The 18,633-nt window shown below is 38.7% G+C and overlaps 1 protein-coding gene across 3 annotated transcripts in view; it reads right to left on the bottom strand.

The window, feature by feature from the left end:
* The window catches only part of SLC8A1 (solute carrier family 8 member A1), a 284,778-nt gene that overhangs the window by 10,740 nt on the left and 255,405 nt on the right, over positions 1–18,633 (bottom strand). For all 3 annotated transcript variants that reach the window (XM_088148621.1, XM_088148639.1, XM_088148632.1), the window contains 3 exons: positions 15,660–15,790; positions 12,989–13,088; positions 347–622 (listed from right to left, as the gene is read on the bottom strand). In XM_088148621.1, coding sequence (XP_088004747.1) covers positions 347–622; positions 12,989–13,088; positions 15,660–15,790 — 507 coding nt within the window. The remainder of the gene's footprint in view (positions 1–346; positions 623–12,988; positions 13,089–15,659; positions 15,791–18,633) is intronic.

The raw sequence follows: 18,633 nt of genomic DNA, 5'->3' as shown, positions 1-18,633 counted from the left end.
AGTAAGAAACAGCACTTTAAATAAAAGTTAGTTCACAGGATCAAGATATAATCAAGATGGAGTGGCTTTTCAGCCACAAATGATTCAAGAATAAATTTTCTAGTTTAGGAAAGGTTAATAGGGAGTAGCAGATAACAGAACATAGTCTAAGGCTGCAATCAACAGATGCTCGTTTACCCTGAAATAATCCATGAGATTCCAGTGGAATTGTTTTGAAGTAATTGCTGCCAAATACTGGATTGTTCCAGGCTTATGGGAATCCTCATTTTTCAGCAAAGGGGGATGACATGAAAAACAACAGCAGGAAGTGAAATTACTTTTGCTATTTTTGATTTTTTTTCCTTACCTGGCACTGAAGTTCCCAATGCAACGAATACGACTGCAGTTACAGAATCCTTCAGGCCAATTGTGCAGCCAAAATGGGATGCCAAATCCCCAATGAAAGCTGTGAGAAGGCCAATCATGAGGATGGACACTACAAAACAAGCCCAACCATTCCAGTAGTCTGTTGGGGGGACAAAGGCAAAAAGGACTTTCCAGAAGACGGTCAGAAAGTGCATCACATAATCAAAGCAGGATGGTAGCTTTTCTTCACCACATTCATCGTCATCATCATCCTCTCCTGGAAGAGAAACATCAGACAGAGAGAGAGAAAGAGAGAATGGAATCGCTTCAGAGCCATGTACACACAGCCATCCCATTCATGATGGATGGTTCCCAAACGGTAAGGCTGGGAAGAAGATCACTCATATCAATGGGAGGCAAACAGAACTGACTCTGATGGGCTAACGCCTGACTCCATAATGACTACTGTACATGTGTTCACAGGCTTTATTATTTGTATTCATGGCAGCTTCCAAAACCAGCTCAGAATATGTGGCAACTGGGCTACAGGGTCAAACGGTATGCCACCTCACAGACACAAGGCATGCCCAGCCGTTGGAGAGCCCAAATTCACAGGCTCTTGTAATGATTCAAAGGATGAAGTTAAAATGATAAATTCACTCTTAAAATAATAAAGCAGTAGACATGAAGTGCAAGGTAAACAAACCAGTATTAAAGAGTAATACACTATAAGGCCAATAATTGCATTTAAAAAGACAGAAAAGGCACACACACAAAGTCATTTTTAAAATGGGCTGTGAGTTACTATAACTCATATTTTTTACAAATTTACTGATTAACTGGTTAAACACAAGCATAATTACCATACAGTTGCCTTTTTGAAAAGTGAAAGGGAATATAAGATAACATCTTAATAAATATAATGTATCACTTTAGAGGGAAAGGGCATTGCATTTTTCATTCTTTATGAGAGAGGAAAAAAGCATTCTCCATGTCATACATCATTTCATCATTTTATAAATATATCTGTTATAACTTTATATTGAGTTCTCTCTTACTTGCATTTTTCTAAACTGAAGAGATTAAAAAAAAGTGTCACAGGCAGTTTGCTTCAGTTTCCTGATCAAGTTGTTTTCCCTCTTCTATACCTTTTGCACCTCTACCACATTTGTCTGAGTTTAATTTTTCTTATTAACTGTGTCTATTGTTATATCAGAGGATTCATCAAGTATGCTTCCATGTGAGGAAAACATAAATCAACATCCTCTTCCAAACTAGGCCCATATCTCTTTAGTCAGAAATGGCTAGAATCATACAGCAAGTCTCCCTAAAAGCCTAAAACAGAAGAAAATAAGAATAAGAAGGTGAAAAAAGAGGAAATGGAACAAAATTAGAATACACCCACATTATGCATTTTTCTTTGATGATTCTTCAATGAGGCAGTGGGTAAAACCCAGCTGTTCAATCTCCTAAAAAATCTAGAAATCTTTGCCTTTCTTAGCATTGTTTCATTTACTGCTGTTTAGTCTAAACTAGACTGGTTCCAGCAGAGCTGTTTTGTTTTTAAATGCCATGTGAATAATATTCCTGAACCGGGAATGTGTGAGTGGGGTAAGAAAAGGTTTCCCTCTACTCTGAGGACACCAGGGCTATGATTACTGATGTCTGATTTAAATTGGCAGAACCATTTATTTTTCAGAGCTTGACCCAGGAAAGATATGTTGTACTGAATACATAAAGATGATTCCAAGGCAGTCCCAATGTTAAAAACATTACACGCACCTCCATCTTTATGGCCAGGTGAATTGTAAAACATTCAGGAGAGGCCCCGGTTGAAAGATCCAAAGTGTTATCTGAGAATACTGGAGGGTACCTCCCAATGCCTAGACGAGTGTTCCTCAACCTTGGGAACCTTAAGATGCGTGGACTTCAACTCCCAGAATTCCTCAGCCAGCTGGCTGGCTGGGGAATTCTGGGAGTTGAAGTCCACACATCTTAAGGTTCCCATGGTTGAGAAATATTGGCCAAGACAGTGCTATCTGTTTTGCTTGATCCTGAAAGCTGCTGGAAATGTGACTCACCAGGCAGGCCATTTTTTCCTCCACAAATGACCATTTCTCAAATCACAGTGAATGATCTACAAGACTTCTGATTACTTCTCCATTAGCAATACAATTATGTAACCAGATGCTTGTTGCAGAACATTTTGATTTTCTGGTTTGCACCCCACCTGTTGTACTACTTGTTCTTGATGTACACTGTATAATAATCTCATAAAAGGCATGCAGCAGTAGAGTCCCAAACAGCTGCTGAAGTCTGAAGCCTTTAGGTATCCTTGCTGTGAAATTGCTACATTTTCTCAGCAAAGCAATGATCCTTTTTATTGAGAAGTAAAGAAAAATGCCAGGGTGTGCTATCTTAAATGCAAGAAAGTTTGCATTAGGGAGAGAAACCCAAATGTCTTCCTTCTGTTTGCCTACACAAGAACAACTGTTCTCCAGCAGCTGGCTTTCGTGACTCCGTCATAGAAAAACAAACTTTATCAGCTAGCTTGGAACAGCCGGAAACGTTGTGGATTAGCGTATGGATGTAAGAGAAATTAAACACAGATTCTATAGGGGTCTATCAAAATGGAATCCACCCACAAATACCAACGAACACAGTTTTCGTGTGTCTGCCATCCCCTGCTCAAATGCCAATCTATGGTTTGGATGTGTATGCTTAACTCATCACTTGCCTAGCAATTCTTCTTTTTCCCCACTCCCTGCAAGATGATTTCAGTTCTGGAAATAAGCTTAGCTTGGGAAAAAGTATTTTGGGAAAAACAATGATTGCAAGGGAAGGGGTAGATAATATAAAGCAGAACTTGCAATTAAGTATAAATAATGCCACTGCCATGTATAGTTTAACCCTGACAAATATAAGCTAAAGATATTTAATTTATTGATTTAATAGCAAAAACGTAGTCATAATAATATTTATTAAATATTTATTAAATGCATTAAATTATGATAGATTATGATATTTAGATACCCAAACATCTTGTTCAAGAAAATTATATTATAAAGTACCTTCCCTACCCTGTCCTCCAGATGTTTTAGACTAGAATCTTTATCAACCACAGTGATCATGGCTATGAGATATAAAAGTTGCAGTCCAGCAGACCTGAGAGGAATCAGGTCAGGGAAGACCAAAACAAACAAACAAACAACCAAAAGAACACCCAGAAACAAGGATTTGAGAGATAGCAGGATTTGATTCAGCAAATGGAGTAATATTGCCAATACATTATTTAGAGAACTGCACATCAAGACATTCCCTTTTCAACTCTCTTGATCAGCAGGTGTGATGGAATGGAATTATGAAGGCCAGACTCAGGGAGAAAAACATTTTCTTTCATCTCCTGAGGTGCGAGGGAGAGATAAGAGGATGAGACTGGCACCTCCCTGAGGAATTCACAATGTTGTGGCTGGCATTACTTGGGAACTGGGGTTTCAGTCTGGGAAGATTCTTGCTAGAGGTTGTAGCTAATAAACATTGCTGGACTGAATTTACATGGTCTCTTGGAGTTCCTTGGGCTAGGCCTGACAGCAGGTGGGACTGCTGTGGGGATCCTAGCCATGCCCTGCATGGACACAACTGCTCTGGATGTGAATTGTAGGTTTACCATGGCCCTATAACTGAACTTACTGCCTTTTCCTGGTGGATATGTGCACAAACCTCTAAAGAATTTTGCTAGACCACCTTTGTTTTCTCCTCAGGCCCCAATTTGCTTTTTTCTTTATTGCTAAACCAACAAATTGGTATAAGGTCTTCACTGTCTGAATCTCCTTCCACTGAAGTAGGTCGGAGAGGGGAGCATCTATGCCAGCCAGCCATGGAATTCTTCAGTGTGGCAATGCAATCAGACCAGGACCTTGCCACTGAGAAACTGACAAGGCTGAGGATCCTCGCTGCTCTTACAATCTGTCCACTGAGCATCGCTGATCCTGTTTTCGGAAGGTAGTCCTGACTTGTCTTGTTCTTGTGTAAGAAAATCCAGATCCAGCAGGTATTCTGTTCATTTGTTTGATTTAAATGTTTAAATCAAAGTATTATGACCCTAAGGTTTTCATCCTGTCTGACCGTGGGAACTGCCAACTGTGTACCCAGCTAAATTTGTGCTGATTGGGTTAGAGCCAATTTAAATTCTTGAGTTGTTTTGTACTGTCAAATTTATTTAAATTGTCCTAAAATCAGAAAGCGCACTGCAGGTGTAGCTAGAAAGAGATTACTGAAAGTGCTTTAAATAGTTTTAAATCACTAATCACTATGATTTCATGTAATTTTAAAAAAGAACATGCATGAACAAAGCTTTTTGATGTTAAATTCTCTCAGAGCACTTTATGGGAAGAGATGCACCACAATAAAATGTCCATTAGGAGAATCAAACATGATGCTATTATGAGTAATTTAGGGTATTGGTAAATATTAAAAGATCTCAGTATGATGGCTCCCTTGATATTTAGAAATTAAAGCTTGGTGTAAATGGTTTGGATCTATAATCTAGCCCAGTATCCTCAACCGCATCAACGTTAAGATCTGTGGACTTACCTCCAAGAATTACCTGGCCAGCAGGCCCTCTGCTCCTTGGAGAAATGGCTGGGCATTGTTACATAACAGTTACTAGAAGCCCACTGATATTGCATTATTTGTCTCATTGTTATAAACAGTGTTTTTGGTTACTACCAAGCTTCACTGTGTTAACTCTGATTAGTTATTTTATGATTTAGGGTGTTAAACGATGAGTTAAATAAGAATCTCACATCAAAAATTAGAAGTTGATCAAATACCACCACTGAGTTCAGCAGCTGACTGGCATAATGCACTCGTGGGGACTAAATGCATATTGTTTACGTACTTAGCAAAACTGTTATTATAAGGTGTGTGGATACCTTCCTACTTCCTTATGCTTAACTGTTATACTTTTTAACAACGATATTAAAAAAAATCCCAATGTTATACTCCTTACAAACTGTTTGAGTAACAGTTACTGATGAAGTTTCTTGCTGCTGAACTAAGTAGGAAATCCAAACTGTGTTAATAAAAAAGAGCTTTCCAGCCAGGTAGCCACGCAAGCCATTAGAAAGCAGTGCCATTCCTGAACCTCATTTGGGGAGATGCTGTGTGGGTCTTATGGAATAAGAATCCTGTCCTCCTTTGGGTAGAATGGCTTTCTTCAAGTGTTTCTTTCTTCAACCTTCAGGTGGGGTGGGAATTCAATTCCCAGAATCCCCAGCCAGTCTCTATCTTAAGTCACCTTTTTTCTCAGAGCATCGGGGAAGATTTTATTTGAATAATATCTTGGATATGTAAGATTTGGGAATAGAAAGGCCAGCTTTCTATTTTAAGAGAAGTAAATGGTAAACATTATCCAAATTATTACAATCATATTTAACAAAAGACCAGATAAAAGGCAAATTAAATAATTGTCTTTCTGACACATATTGCTTGGGAAAAAAAAGAAATGCTATTAGAACAGAAATTTCAACTATCCTTTTGGTACAAAGAAAATGAGATATAGTCATTTCTCCAGGGCTCCAGTCAGGGATGAGAAATGGCCCAGTAACTAACTTCTGCAAGATTAGAAAATCCCATTTCCTTTTCAAAGGCGTCTCTTCTATTTCTCTTTCACCGAGTCCTAGTGACACATGGCTTAATCTTTCAGGACCACCCACATGGCTTGGAAACATCTAGAAATAGTGACTAATAAGCATTGCAGTAAGATAATGGGGTGCATTCTTCAGTTTAGCTTGATAAAGGGCAATATTAACATAGGTATCTATTTTAACCTGGCACTGAGTTATGTTTTGAAATCTGAACCAGCTATATTGACTTTACATAAGCTAAGAATGTATGAAAAATTCTACTGGGTCAGACCGAAGGTCCATCAGAGCCAGCATCCTGTTTCCTGGAATAGCTATCAAAATGCCTTTGGGAACCTGAGGAGCAAGCCCTGATGGTATTTAGTAGCACCTTGGTGGTACTCGGTAACTAGGAATCAATGACATGATGCTTCTAAACATGACTTTATAATTAATTTGTTTTATAAAAAATAAAATAAAAAATTGATTAACAGATCATCATACCTAAAAGGACCAATTCTCCATACCTTAATCTAATTGCTAAAGTAGGTTTGAAGTGGAGCATGACTGAAATCAAAGACGCAGGGAGCAAGAATCAGGAGGATGGTTTAAAATCCTCACCATCTTTTGGATATTCAGCTGCCTTACACTTATTCAAGCTTGTATTCTAAAGTTCTCTAAGCAGCCTTCTCCAATCTGACATGTTCCAGATATGTAGGACTGGAATTCCTAGACTTCAGTTATGCTGGCTTGAAATACGGCTGGATGTTGCCGTTCTATAACATCTAGAAAGAATGAGAGGAAGAATGGCCTAGAGTTTCACACAGGGTTTATTTAATTATAATGTTTTTAATCTATCCAATAATAAATGTTCTATGGGTAGGCTTTTTTCTTCCTTGCCCCTGTATCTGATTATGTGCTCTACCACTAAATTCTGGAGCCTCTCCATCTTTTCCTATAGTGGCAGACAGAACTACCTACTAAAGGGTAAAAAATGGTACACAAACAATGTAAAATTCTGGCCTTTGGAAGATTGTTAAGATTGTAATGGTTTTGGAAGACCATTAAGAAGAAACAGAAATATCCTTGAATCAGAATTCTGAAATTCACCTAATTTCATCTAAAGATCCAGTATGACAAGGGGAATAATGATAACAAGAGGCCCAGAAGAACCGGCCCAGATATTTTGATCACCTTAAGACCATTACACCAAATTCAATTCATCATTTTTTTAAAAAGTCACCCATTTGGCATGACTCAGGGTGACATGCATCATCAATAAACAGTAATAAATCTATGTAAAACAATTCAGTAAACAATTAAAACAAAACACAGAAACATAAGGACATAAAGTGCTGGGAGAAGTTCACCTGGTGGGATCATACCACTCCCTGACCCAGTGTCTTGGGAAAGAATCAGGTCTTTAATACCTTTCAAAAGGCAGGCATCCCACAAAGCAAGGGCCTTGGGTTAGATATCTTCCCCCCATCAACACTAATTGGAAATAGCCCCGGAGAAAGGAGAAGAACCATCATGCTCCCCCCCCCCACTCCCAACCTCCTGGGCTAGTCCAGAAGAATACCATGACTGGTGGTATCAAAGACCTCTGAAAGATCAAGGAGGGCCAGGATGCATACAGCATCTCCAGTCTGGTACAACTACAGGTCATCAACAAGCATGATCAATGCTGTTTCTGTACTTTGTCCAGGTCTGAAATCTGACTTGAAGGGATCCAGATAATCCACTTCATCATGTGCCCTTTGAAGCTATAACCTGGCCAGCTTCTCAACAATCTTCCCTAAAAAGGGAAGTCTGGAGTCAGGCATTAGAGGTGGAGTTAAACACCATCAAAAAAAGCTTTGGGAAGGAGAAACTTGGAGAGGAGGAGGATGGAAATAGAGGAGATGGATGGCAACTAAAAGGGCTGAAACAGACAGGTCTGGTTGCTGTTGTCTAGACAGACTATGAGTCTTAATTCAGAAAAAGTGATCTGAACATGGATTGGGCAATTTTTTGTACTTGTCTTCTAAAGGTTCTAGTGGAGGAAAATCTACAAGGTGTTCAGAGGTAAGACCTGGAGAAGACTCACCTAAGAGAAAAAGCATTGTGGGACAAATTAATAACCAACACAGATGGCATGATGGGGTGCCAGAAGATAGAAAATACCTGTCAGAAGGTCACCAGTTGGATCCAGGCCAACTGTCAGTTCATCTGACTGTGAGAGATAAAGAATTGCCAATAGGTTCTGTAAGATTATTCTTAACTCTGGATAGAAATAATTTTAGAATTTAGCAATTTATAGAGGTGCATATGCTAGGTATACACATATTTTAAATCACTGTTTTAACTTGCTAAGTGATTCATGTTTAAAATGGCTTTGAGCTAGAAGTTCAGAGTGCAGAAAAACACTTGTTTCCTACACTTTTACAACAGGATGCGGCGCTCAGATTGGTAGAATTATTTGCAAAATAATGCAAAACAATGAACCAGAGAAGTGAAGTTGTTTGACTGTTTTGATAAAGCTTGCCTAAACTTGTTTATTTCTGTCTCTGTTACTATAACAACAAAACTCTTAGAAACCTGTAAGACCCTGTTTTTTTCAGTCAGATCCCTTGAACATTTAAATTAACTCAATGACACACCCTTTTCTCCCTGTTTCTCCTCCCACCCATAGGTGGGCAAGAAAAGTGGATGAATAAAAACAAAAACAAACAAACAATAAAAAGCCAAAATTTCACCAGGGGAACGGTTTAAAAAAGTGTGCTGTTTTACTGGTCTAGCAGTCCTGGACAAAATAGGCACATATAGGGTGACAGGAAGGGAGGGACTGTTCGTGCCATAGCATGCAGCAGTCAGCTGGACCTGAGGAGTTTGACATGCGATAGGCAAAACAAACAGCATTGCTAGTGCCAGTGCAAACTGGAAAATACTATTCTGACATACTGTAGGAAAAGATGGGTAGAAGATGCACAAGCCAGTGGCCTGTGGGTGGGTAGAGGACAATATATTGTGTTCCTGCCCTTGAGAAGCAGTTAGTCGCCATTACTTGCACTGAAGCAACCCGTTAGCTAGATCACCCCTGTATGTAGCTGCACTCCTGCCTTGCCAACTGCTCTACTTGAGAGTTCAAAAAGCTGTGAAAAACGCTGCTTTTGAAATGCATGTCATTGTCCTTTACTTCCAGCTTCTGGACCTTGCTTTGCATTATAGACTTCTTTGTGGATTCTGACTCCTGGCTACCAATTCTGATTCAAGACCATGTGACTGGCTGTTTTCTGACTTCAGGCACCTTGTTAATAACCTTGACCTCTCTTTGCATTGTGCTGATTTCATGCAAGTGGATGAGGTGAGGGTTTCTTTCTGTTTCTTTTTAAATTAGAGTGCAGTTTTTTTTACTTTTACTGTTTCAGGCACAGGTCTGGGGGTACAAAGAATGTGCTTCAGGACTGAATCTGTCTTAAGGGTTGTCTACTGCTGCCCAACCTATAAGGTTACCGGGAGTTAAATTATACATTACTGTTATTGGTGGAAAGGTAATCTGGGAGCAGTTGTAATGCAGGCACATGATGATATCAAAGAAAGGCGTGAATGCCTTCTTCCAATTGCACTATAGCAGTTCCCCTCTGAACTGTCTTCCTGATCAAGAAAGAAAGGAGGAACATGGTTCTTGTTGGACACATTTGCATCTCACAGTGTAGAAGTATGGAATAAAGATCAGGCAGACACTTCAAAAATTATTCTACAAGGAACAGTCTTGACAGTTTGTTAAATTGTGTTTTCTCCACAGTAAATTAACTTCCACCAGGTTCATTGGAAACATGTGTTTTTATGGGTGCAATTCTAGAATTGAACAGAAGGAAGCCACCTGGGAATTAACAGAACATCTGACACTTGCAGAGGAAGCCTCTAGCTCTGCAGACTTGAATGTTGTGGACTGCACGTTAGGAACAGAAAAGTCTCCTGTGGATATACGCAGACCACAATAGCATTAGGAGCAGGGAAACACTTGAGAAGTACCTGACACATAATCCAGATGTATAAGAGGGACCCTGCAGCTTAAAAGTACTCTAGGATTGTTTGTTATTTTTGTTCTTTACTTGACTCAGATCATATAATAGATTCTTCCAAATTAAACTTAGTTAAAATAAATGAACTTGTTTCACTTTCACTCAGTTTCACCAGTTTCAATTTAGGCAAGGGAAAACAATCGCAGCCTTAAATGTAGAGGGCAGATACTGCTAATAAGAAAGGAGATTGTTATGTACTCCTAGATACTTGCCTAGGAAAGATTCTGATACACACTTTGTCTTTGCACTTGGCTGATTTTGGAATAAACATAGGAAAATGACAAGATAAAATGTTGTCATATGATTTATCACTTTCTTATCTTCATGGTTAAGTGAGAGATTCTTTTCTAGCCTGGTACTTCTGAAATGCCAGGAGCCCTGCCAGTAAGAGCAAGGCAAATTGCACGTAGGGGATTCTGCAATGGAGCATATGTAGTCTGGGGGAAAAGGCATTTCTCTATCTGCAAAGGCTGATGGAGGCAGAAATTCCTGATCATTGGTTCTCAACCTTAGGTTCCCGAATGAGGTTGGATGCCACTACCAGTCACTCTTAACCACTGTCCATACAAATAGGAGATTATGGAAAAATAGCTGGTAATGCAAGTTGGGAACTACTTCCTGAAAACAATTATTTTCAAAATTGTGAATCATAAAAAATGCAAGGGTGTTAAGACTGATTTTTCGTTTAAACATAAACATTTCCTAAGGGCTGAAGCACCTATGGAGTAAGTTACCAGCTTTATTGCTATATGATCTGCTGCTCTAGTCTGACCTCCTTCTGATTATCTTTTCAATTAGTAGGATAGTAGATAATCATGCTGAGGTGCAAGTCGTAAGATCATTATTTCTGATGCATAGAAACAACAGCACAATTACCTGTCCTTGGAGAAGGTATAGTATGGTGCACTGGTGATTCATGCAGGTGAACGTGCCATGAATATTAACAATGGAAGTGTGCCTTCAGTTATGAAGCAATGATCAGAAAATCCTTCTCACAGAAGCAGTATGTATAATTAAAGTATCACTTATCAGTTCTATAATTTGCCTGAATTACAGTTCTATAATTTGCCTATATATAATTAAACTGAAAGAAATGTAGTCAGTGATTCCTACATCATATTAAGCCACAGTTCTATTAACTATGATTTACTTAAATAATAACTGGCTGGATTTGTATCATATCCTAACCAATATACCACAAGTCACAAACAATGGTTGAGTTCATACAATACCCTAATCTAAAATCAAATGACATTACGACATGGCACAATTTATGAATGTAGTCTCTCTGTATTCATGGCAGTGATGTCTGTGGGGAGGGTCAAAATCTGTGAGATGGTGGGGTCATGACTGAAATGCTACCCCATGTGTGCATGCAGTGAGTCATGTGTATGTACAAAGGGGTGGGGCTTTGATCTTGATTCTGCACCCACAATCTTACAGATCTTGACTCCCCCAAGGATCCCCATGTTTCTTATATAAAATAAGATACTCTTGTTCTTATTTTTGCTTCAAGCCTTCTGTTAGAATGTTAGTCTTGCTTAGAAAAGTAAGTCTTATGTTCTTAATTTATATCTAGTTTAAGTCGCATCGATATAGTGGAGTTACCACACTCAGATACCTTGATGGCACTTGTTAAGTATATTGTAGAAGTACCTCATTCCCACTGGAATTTTTTTTAGCAGGTTGATTTTGTAAGATTCATCCAAGGACAGTCCACTCATTCTGGCAAGACCAGATATAGTAGTACAAAAGGAAATGCATTTCAGTTGTAATGAAGGCTCTCAAAACAGTTTAGAAAGAAAGCAATATGATGTCAAAAATGGAAATTTATTTGCAAATTGGAAGATAATATCTTGTACTGAGCGTGTATCCACAGTGAGATAATGTTGTGTGAAGTCAGCAAATCAAATAATTACATTAGGTTATAAACAAGACTGTACTGGGGGACATGTGTGCATGTACATGTGCACAAACATGCACATACTTTTAAAAAATGTTTTATAATCATAGATATTATACATTGTTCAATCCCTTGTCCTGTCTGCCTTTCTTCTTTGAAGGAACTCAAGGTTCCATGAGCTGCATGGATTTCCCAACTGTCACTATTCAGATTAAATTCTGCTTAATGTTAACGTATTTGCTGTACTAACTCAGACCTGGAGTAAACTGAATTCAGAACTACAAAGAACACCTGACTATGTTCTATTATTGCTTTACTTGCCTTTTAACAGCCTTATGGAACCCCATTAAAATAAACCGAAATACATGGCTGCACTTTTTAACTGTTACACCCCATCCCTCCCTGTAAAAAGGACAGCGTGGTTTTCTAATTAGTAAAATTACATTTACACAGAAGCCCTAAAGATCACTACTTCAGGGCTTCTGGGTAGGCAAGACAAGGGTGGACACATTTTTGGTATAGTTTTGGTGAGGGAAAACAAGAGTCTTTATAGGCAGGGAAATTATGCAGACTAAGCATTTGCCTGGGGCTAGAAGTTGCCAGGGGTTGGTCTGGGAGTTTGGGAATTTATTTTATTTTTTCTCTGCATTTTTAAACTGCTAAGCCTATTTCACAGCTCACAAAACGTGGGGTTCTTTTTTGCTTTGTGCTTGAAACAGACTGAAGCTGCAATACTGATTTTTGGAAGCTAGATTGCCAAACTGCCATGGGGACCACAGAAACAGGCTTTGGAGACGTAGGTTACCCATCCATGGCCTAAAACAAAACAACTCCTTCTCCATCAGAGAGATGCATGCAATGCAGATTTGAAGACTAATATGCTGCAATTATAGTGCTAAAGCTATCTACTTTTTAAGAAAGGGGAGACTGCTTCTTCCTTTGTCCCAGCTCCTGAAACAAGTGCAAGCTAGCAATATTGGGGTCAAGTTAACCTCATGCTAGGGGAATGACTAATTGTAATTTATGGCATTATAGAAAGAGAAACTTACCAGCACTAACAGTGATAGCCTCAATGAACTGCTCTCTCCAGCTGTTTGTTCCAACCACAAGAGCTAGATTTGTCTTCTTAATAAGCTTGTCCACAGTGTTCTGCAGATGGATAGACAAATGTTAAAATGTGAAGCATGCGGTCAGGTCAGAGGTTATAGCTTACAGATGGAAATGTAAAGGATGCTGGTTAGCTTCAGAGCATGGATACCAACATCAAGTGGATGAAATTAAACAAAAAGGCAAAACTACATTAATACCTTGGTTCACGAACACTTCTGTTTACAAACAATTCGGTTCGTGAATAGCAGCGTTCGCAAAATTTTGCTTCCATTCGCGAACTCTGCATCGGGTGACGAACACGACCCGCGGCCATCTTCCCTGCTCTGACACGTGGTCGTGGCTTCCTCTAGGCGAGATGGCAGTCGCAGACAGACACTTGCTGTGAAGCTTTTTGGTGTCGCCTCAAGCAAGGTTAGTGTTCTCTCTCTTCATACTGTACTGTACTTTGTTTCATATTTTTGTGATTTAAAAAAAATACATATGGTTCAGAACGGATTAACCTTATTTACACTGAACCTTATGGGAAAATTTGATTCGGTTGGCAACCAATTCAGTTGGCGACCACGTTCATAGGGGTCAGAATGGATTAACCTTATTTACATTGAACCTTATGGGGAAATTTGATTCGGTTCGTGACCAATTTGGCTCGCGACCAGAATCATGGAACGAATTAAGTTCGTGAATTGAGGTACCACCGTATCTTGCTTTAAAAAGGCTTGAAATGCTTGTGCAAAGTATTACTTAATGGTGCCTTGTAATTAGGCCTATAAAAAAGATTGGTTTGCACATTTTCATAGCTTATTAAAGTATTAATCCATCTATTTTTGATGTGGAGAAAAGGAAGTCCTCTTTGGACATTCTTAATAGTTGCTATTACAATAGCAACCTTCTGGCAAACAGACTGCTGTGGGAAAGGCAGAATGATCTATTCACCCTCTGCCAATCTGCTACATTTGTAGGGCTGGTTCTTAGGAAGAGTTGAATTTGCTGTGGCTACCATGCGAAGAAACAGGCTAGCCAAGAAAGGCTGAATGATCCATTCCTCCCACAGGAGAATATCCACTTGCCTGCATGATGTTCCATGAACCTGCCATCCTGGAGTTCCTGGTTGTTTATGGTGACTGGACAAATGGTTAAATACAAATCTGTGCTACTATATTACTTCTTACCTAGTTTTTTTTAAAGGTTTCTTTTGCACTGAAAACTCTGGAGCTCATTCAGATCATTTTACTACGCGTAGGGAGAAAAGGTCATTTTATATGAGGCCAGAGCATTGGTTCACCTAGCCCAGTATGATTCACTACTTGACTGGCAGAGATTCTCTAGGATCCTTCAGATCATCTCCTATTTGGTTCCCTGAATTGGTAAGGCCAGTGATTCAACTGGGGATCAAAAAAGAGCAACTAATAAAAATAGTTGCAAAGGTGCTGTGTAGAAACTTTTGATAGATTGATGTATCTCTGAAAATGTATCAATACTTCAGAAAGCTGCTTTTTACTGATGTATTTGCTTTACTACAGCTAAACTAGACAGTCTACAACTTTTATTGATCCTCTATATGTATAATAAAATGCACCTAATATTAGAAAATTTAATATGAATACATACAGTATCATTCATAGTTCATTTTCTTTACAAATTATTGATTTGAGATGCACCACAATTAAAGTTCAGTCAGGCTGCCTGCAGCCATTCAAAATTATTTTCTAAGGGAGCTGACAAGAGATGCAGAGAATATTTTGGGCAAGCTGCAGGGAAAAAAAAAAGAACTTAAAAAGGATTGCCTGTATCAATGGTTTTAATGATTCCTGTATAATGAAATTCTATCTACTGAATACAGAATGGTGTAAAGTTTTAATATCTAACTTACAATTATCCTCAAGGGATCCAAATGAAAAAGAAAATTGTATTTAAATGTAAATATTCTATAATTGTTAGTGATGCAAATAATATGGTGCTTATAATTTTCTTATCTGAACTCATTTCTACAGTCTGAGGGTGGCAGGAAAAAGCTGGATGCTCTCGAGATGTGTGCTTGAAGTATCTAAGCAGATTTATTAATGCTTTTGGAAATCCCACCAGGAGAAGGAGGGAAGGAGAGAGAAAAAAAGAAATAGAGAAAAGAATATGGCTGTGACTGCACAGTTCAGCTTCTTGTGAATATTTGACAGCTTTAAAATAACAATACGTTTTAAAAATCTACTTCTTAAAAGTCAGTTGGCAAGGTTTAGTGAAATTAAATTTCCTACAAGATGCCCTTCCTTAAAATTTCCTACAAGGTGCCCTTCCTTAAAACAGAAGTTGAAAAAGGATGGAAACAATAAAAACATTAAATTAGCCAAATTACGTCAACTCCATAATTTGTACAGATTGCACAATCTGCCTTTTCTTAGAAGAAGAAAATTCTAATTACACAGGCACAGATTTCTCATTTTAAGGGGATGAGAAAGGGTTCTAAAAAAGCGTAATCCTAGGTTACCACATTTTACACAGGACTGATGTGGAGTAGAGCTGTAATATATTAATAGTTGCTTGGAGTCAGGCGGAGCCTGAATCCAATAAATTAAATTAAATTAATGGTAATAGACTTGAGATGTCTACATACTACACCTTGAACTCGTAGGACTCTTCAATAATAACTTCTAGCTTTGTGTGCTCTCCCAGGATGGGGCGCCCCATTTCAGCAATGCGGCGTTCTTCCTCCTCTTTGCTTGTCAGAGGCTGCTTCTCTTCGTTCTCTTCTGGGGGTGGAGGAGACAAAAAAGAACCAGTTGAGGGATGGTAAGCCCTTTTCTGCAGCCAGAAATGTTTTATCCTCAAACATACTCCATTAATGTGGCAAAAGCAGGCAGACAACTGTTACAGGGAAAACACAGCCAGGTTAGGGCAACTTCCTGCATTTTAAGGATTGGCGTTTGTTCCTCCAGATCGTTTACCGGGAAGCTTCAGGAAATGATATCATGGCTCAGACCTCCTCTGCATTTCAAAGAAGCACTTCCTTTCCTCACTTGTGCTTTTTAAGGGAGCCACAATTTAACAGATGGGTCTTTGCAATTAGGAAATAGAAAGGAAACATCAATTTATGGATTCTCAGGTCCATGTCATACACTGCCCAATGTGGTTTTTTAAAATAGATCTACACACACTTTAGAGTATGTCTAAATATGAAATGTATGATTGTAACAGATGCTGGTAACAAGTTTGCCTGCTGTATGAGTATCTGTCTGAGTGAAGAAATGAACTATGGCTTCCAATTGAGTATAGATTCCGTGGTAAGCCCAGTTTGTGTGCTGCAGTCAACCACACATCCCTAACAAGTCCTTTTTTTAAAAAAATTGAACAAAATATACAAAATAAGAAACAAGAGGAACAGAATAGCAGAAAAAGGGAATGGTGATGAATGCAGTGACAGCAATAGCTATACCGTTTCTCTGGGCACCACAGAATAGTTAGGAACTTTTATATAGCTAAGTGGCATCTTCGAAATTGCAAAGTGATTTCTATGAGCAAAGAACTTTAGACAGCTAAAATAAACTGATGGATTGATGGTCCAATGTTCAGGCAAACGCATATAACACATCCACAAGAGAAATATAAAGAAATACCTTTGGTCAATATCAATTTATGTGATTCCAGGTTCACAGAGCCATTTTTCCCCTATTAAGACTGACTGACAATTGCCATCATTTAGCAGCAATTCCTGGATGAACAGTTCTTAGTAATAACTTAGTTGTTTCTTAGTACAAGTGTTTCTTATTTTTAAAAACAGAAAGTAACAGGAGACTCCTTGTTGATGAAAGGCTGTTCAATCTCCAGAAAAGTTAGGGCTAAAACTTTGTAAATTTCTGGACAAATTACCACATTAGGGCTATCAGTTCTGGATGGCAAAACTCCAAATAACTACTAGAAGGCAGCAAAGAATTACAGTTTTTAGCACGTCTTTATTGCCATCTACTGATCATCCAGATTTCTGCCCAAATATAGGAAGGAACCCTGCCCTCTCCCTAAAACACACACATTTAGGTTTGTATACAAAAAGGACAATCTATAGTACACCTTTAGGCTTGCTTCCTTGATTATGTGAAGACAGACACAGAGGATATTAGGCTCAACACAACATCATCACATTTGAGTTTAATATTCCTGGTCAGGCTGGACACAACATATACTGTGTTCCTGTTAACCTGAATCAGTCTCAGTTGTACCTCAAACTATTATTGTAGGTATGTCTGTGTCCTAATGAGCATGTTGCTGTGACATATGGGGAAGGCCTCCCATCCTTCTTTTTTGCCCATGGCTTTCCTCTCTGTAATCCATTCCTCTTCATGTTATTTTTATCATCAACTGGGCTCTGCTATCCTAACACATCTTGGCTGGAAGAAAAAGGCTAGGAAGGAAGGGCTTCGTAAAATAAAATTGTGTCTCCTGGGCTGGCCCCACCTCTCACCTTACACTGCAGTCATGTAAAGATGTTTCATATGTTTGTAACTAAAACCACAGGCATACATTTACACTTTCCACTAAAGCTGGATGACCTTCTAGGATCTGTTTCAATTCTGTCCTTTTTAAAAAATTTCTGTGGGTATAGCTATCAGTGTGCATGGCCTAAGGCATTGCCTTGAGACCTGACAGAAAGATTGAAAGTTCCTTATATTCAGGTATTATATTTCAGCAAGAACGTCTAAGTAGTAGGTGGAGAGGGCTCATTGTTATTCTAACCAACACCATCCCCCATCCCCCAGGCAGTGTGAGAGGATGAAGTGAACCTTGTCTGTGTTTAAACTGGAAAACAAGCTTGTGGTTTCTAGGGAAGCATTTAGAAAAGGAGCAGGCCAATTTTGGGTGGCTAAAAGCCACATGTAAATATTTAATTATTTCCGGGAGGGCTGAGATGAAGAATACAGTGGATGAGATGATGATACATAGCAGGACCAAGATTTTCCATGGTTTCCATTATTCCTTTGATTTAAAAAAAACAGTTAAAACTTATTTTAACTTTACAGTACAGTTTTCCTATATTTCTCACTTCATAATGGTAGCAAACTATATTGTTAATTTCTGGTGATTGTATTGACAAAAATCAATGGTGTATTAAAGTTCTAGGGGTTGCAGGTGGCCCTGGGGCTTCAGGTTTCCACCCATCACTTAAAGAGACATACAGATATCTGAATTATTCTCTGCCTTAATAGTAGATGGGGTTGTGTCTCCTAAGAAACCAGTGATGGTGGTATCTGTTGGGACATTAATCCTGTGAATCGTCATACAGTATATGCTCAACCTGTTTATTTATACATTAATGAAATTGCTACAAAAATGCGAGGAAGTGTTGAAACCAGTGGAATTTTTCATTGTTTAAAGAAGTGGGGAATCCATAATACATTTATGATTGTGGTGATATATACATATTGTTAAACAAACATGCAGAAGGCTCAGACTGGATGTTGAACAGGGCATACACACTAGTCTACCCCCTTTTCTCTCCAATCAGTTGGAGGTCTGAAGGGGAGCAATATTCTTGTTTGCTTGAATGCTGGTCCAACTCTCTGTATGATCTGGCATCTTGCTTTAATAGGGTCTTTAATCA

Source organism: Python bivittatus, unplaced genomic scaffold (assembly GCF_059951505.1).
Source record: "Python bivittatus isolate LINGU-HERP-01145 unplaced genomic scaffold, Pbiv_v1 ctg000020_np1212, whole genome shotgun sequence".
Taxonomy (NCBI): domain Eukaryota; kingdom Metazoa; phylum Chordata; class Lepidosauria; order Squamata; family Pythonidae; genus Python; species Python bivittatus.
Note: the sequence above shows the minus strand (reverse complement) of the source record. Positions and strands in the feature narration are given on the sequence as shown.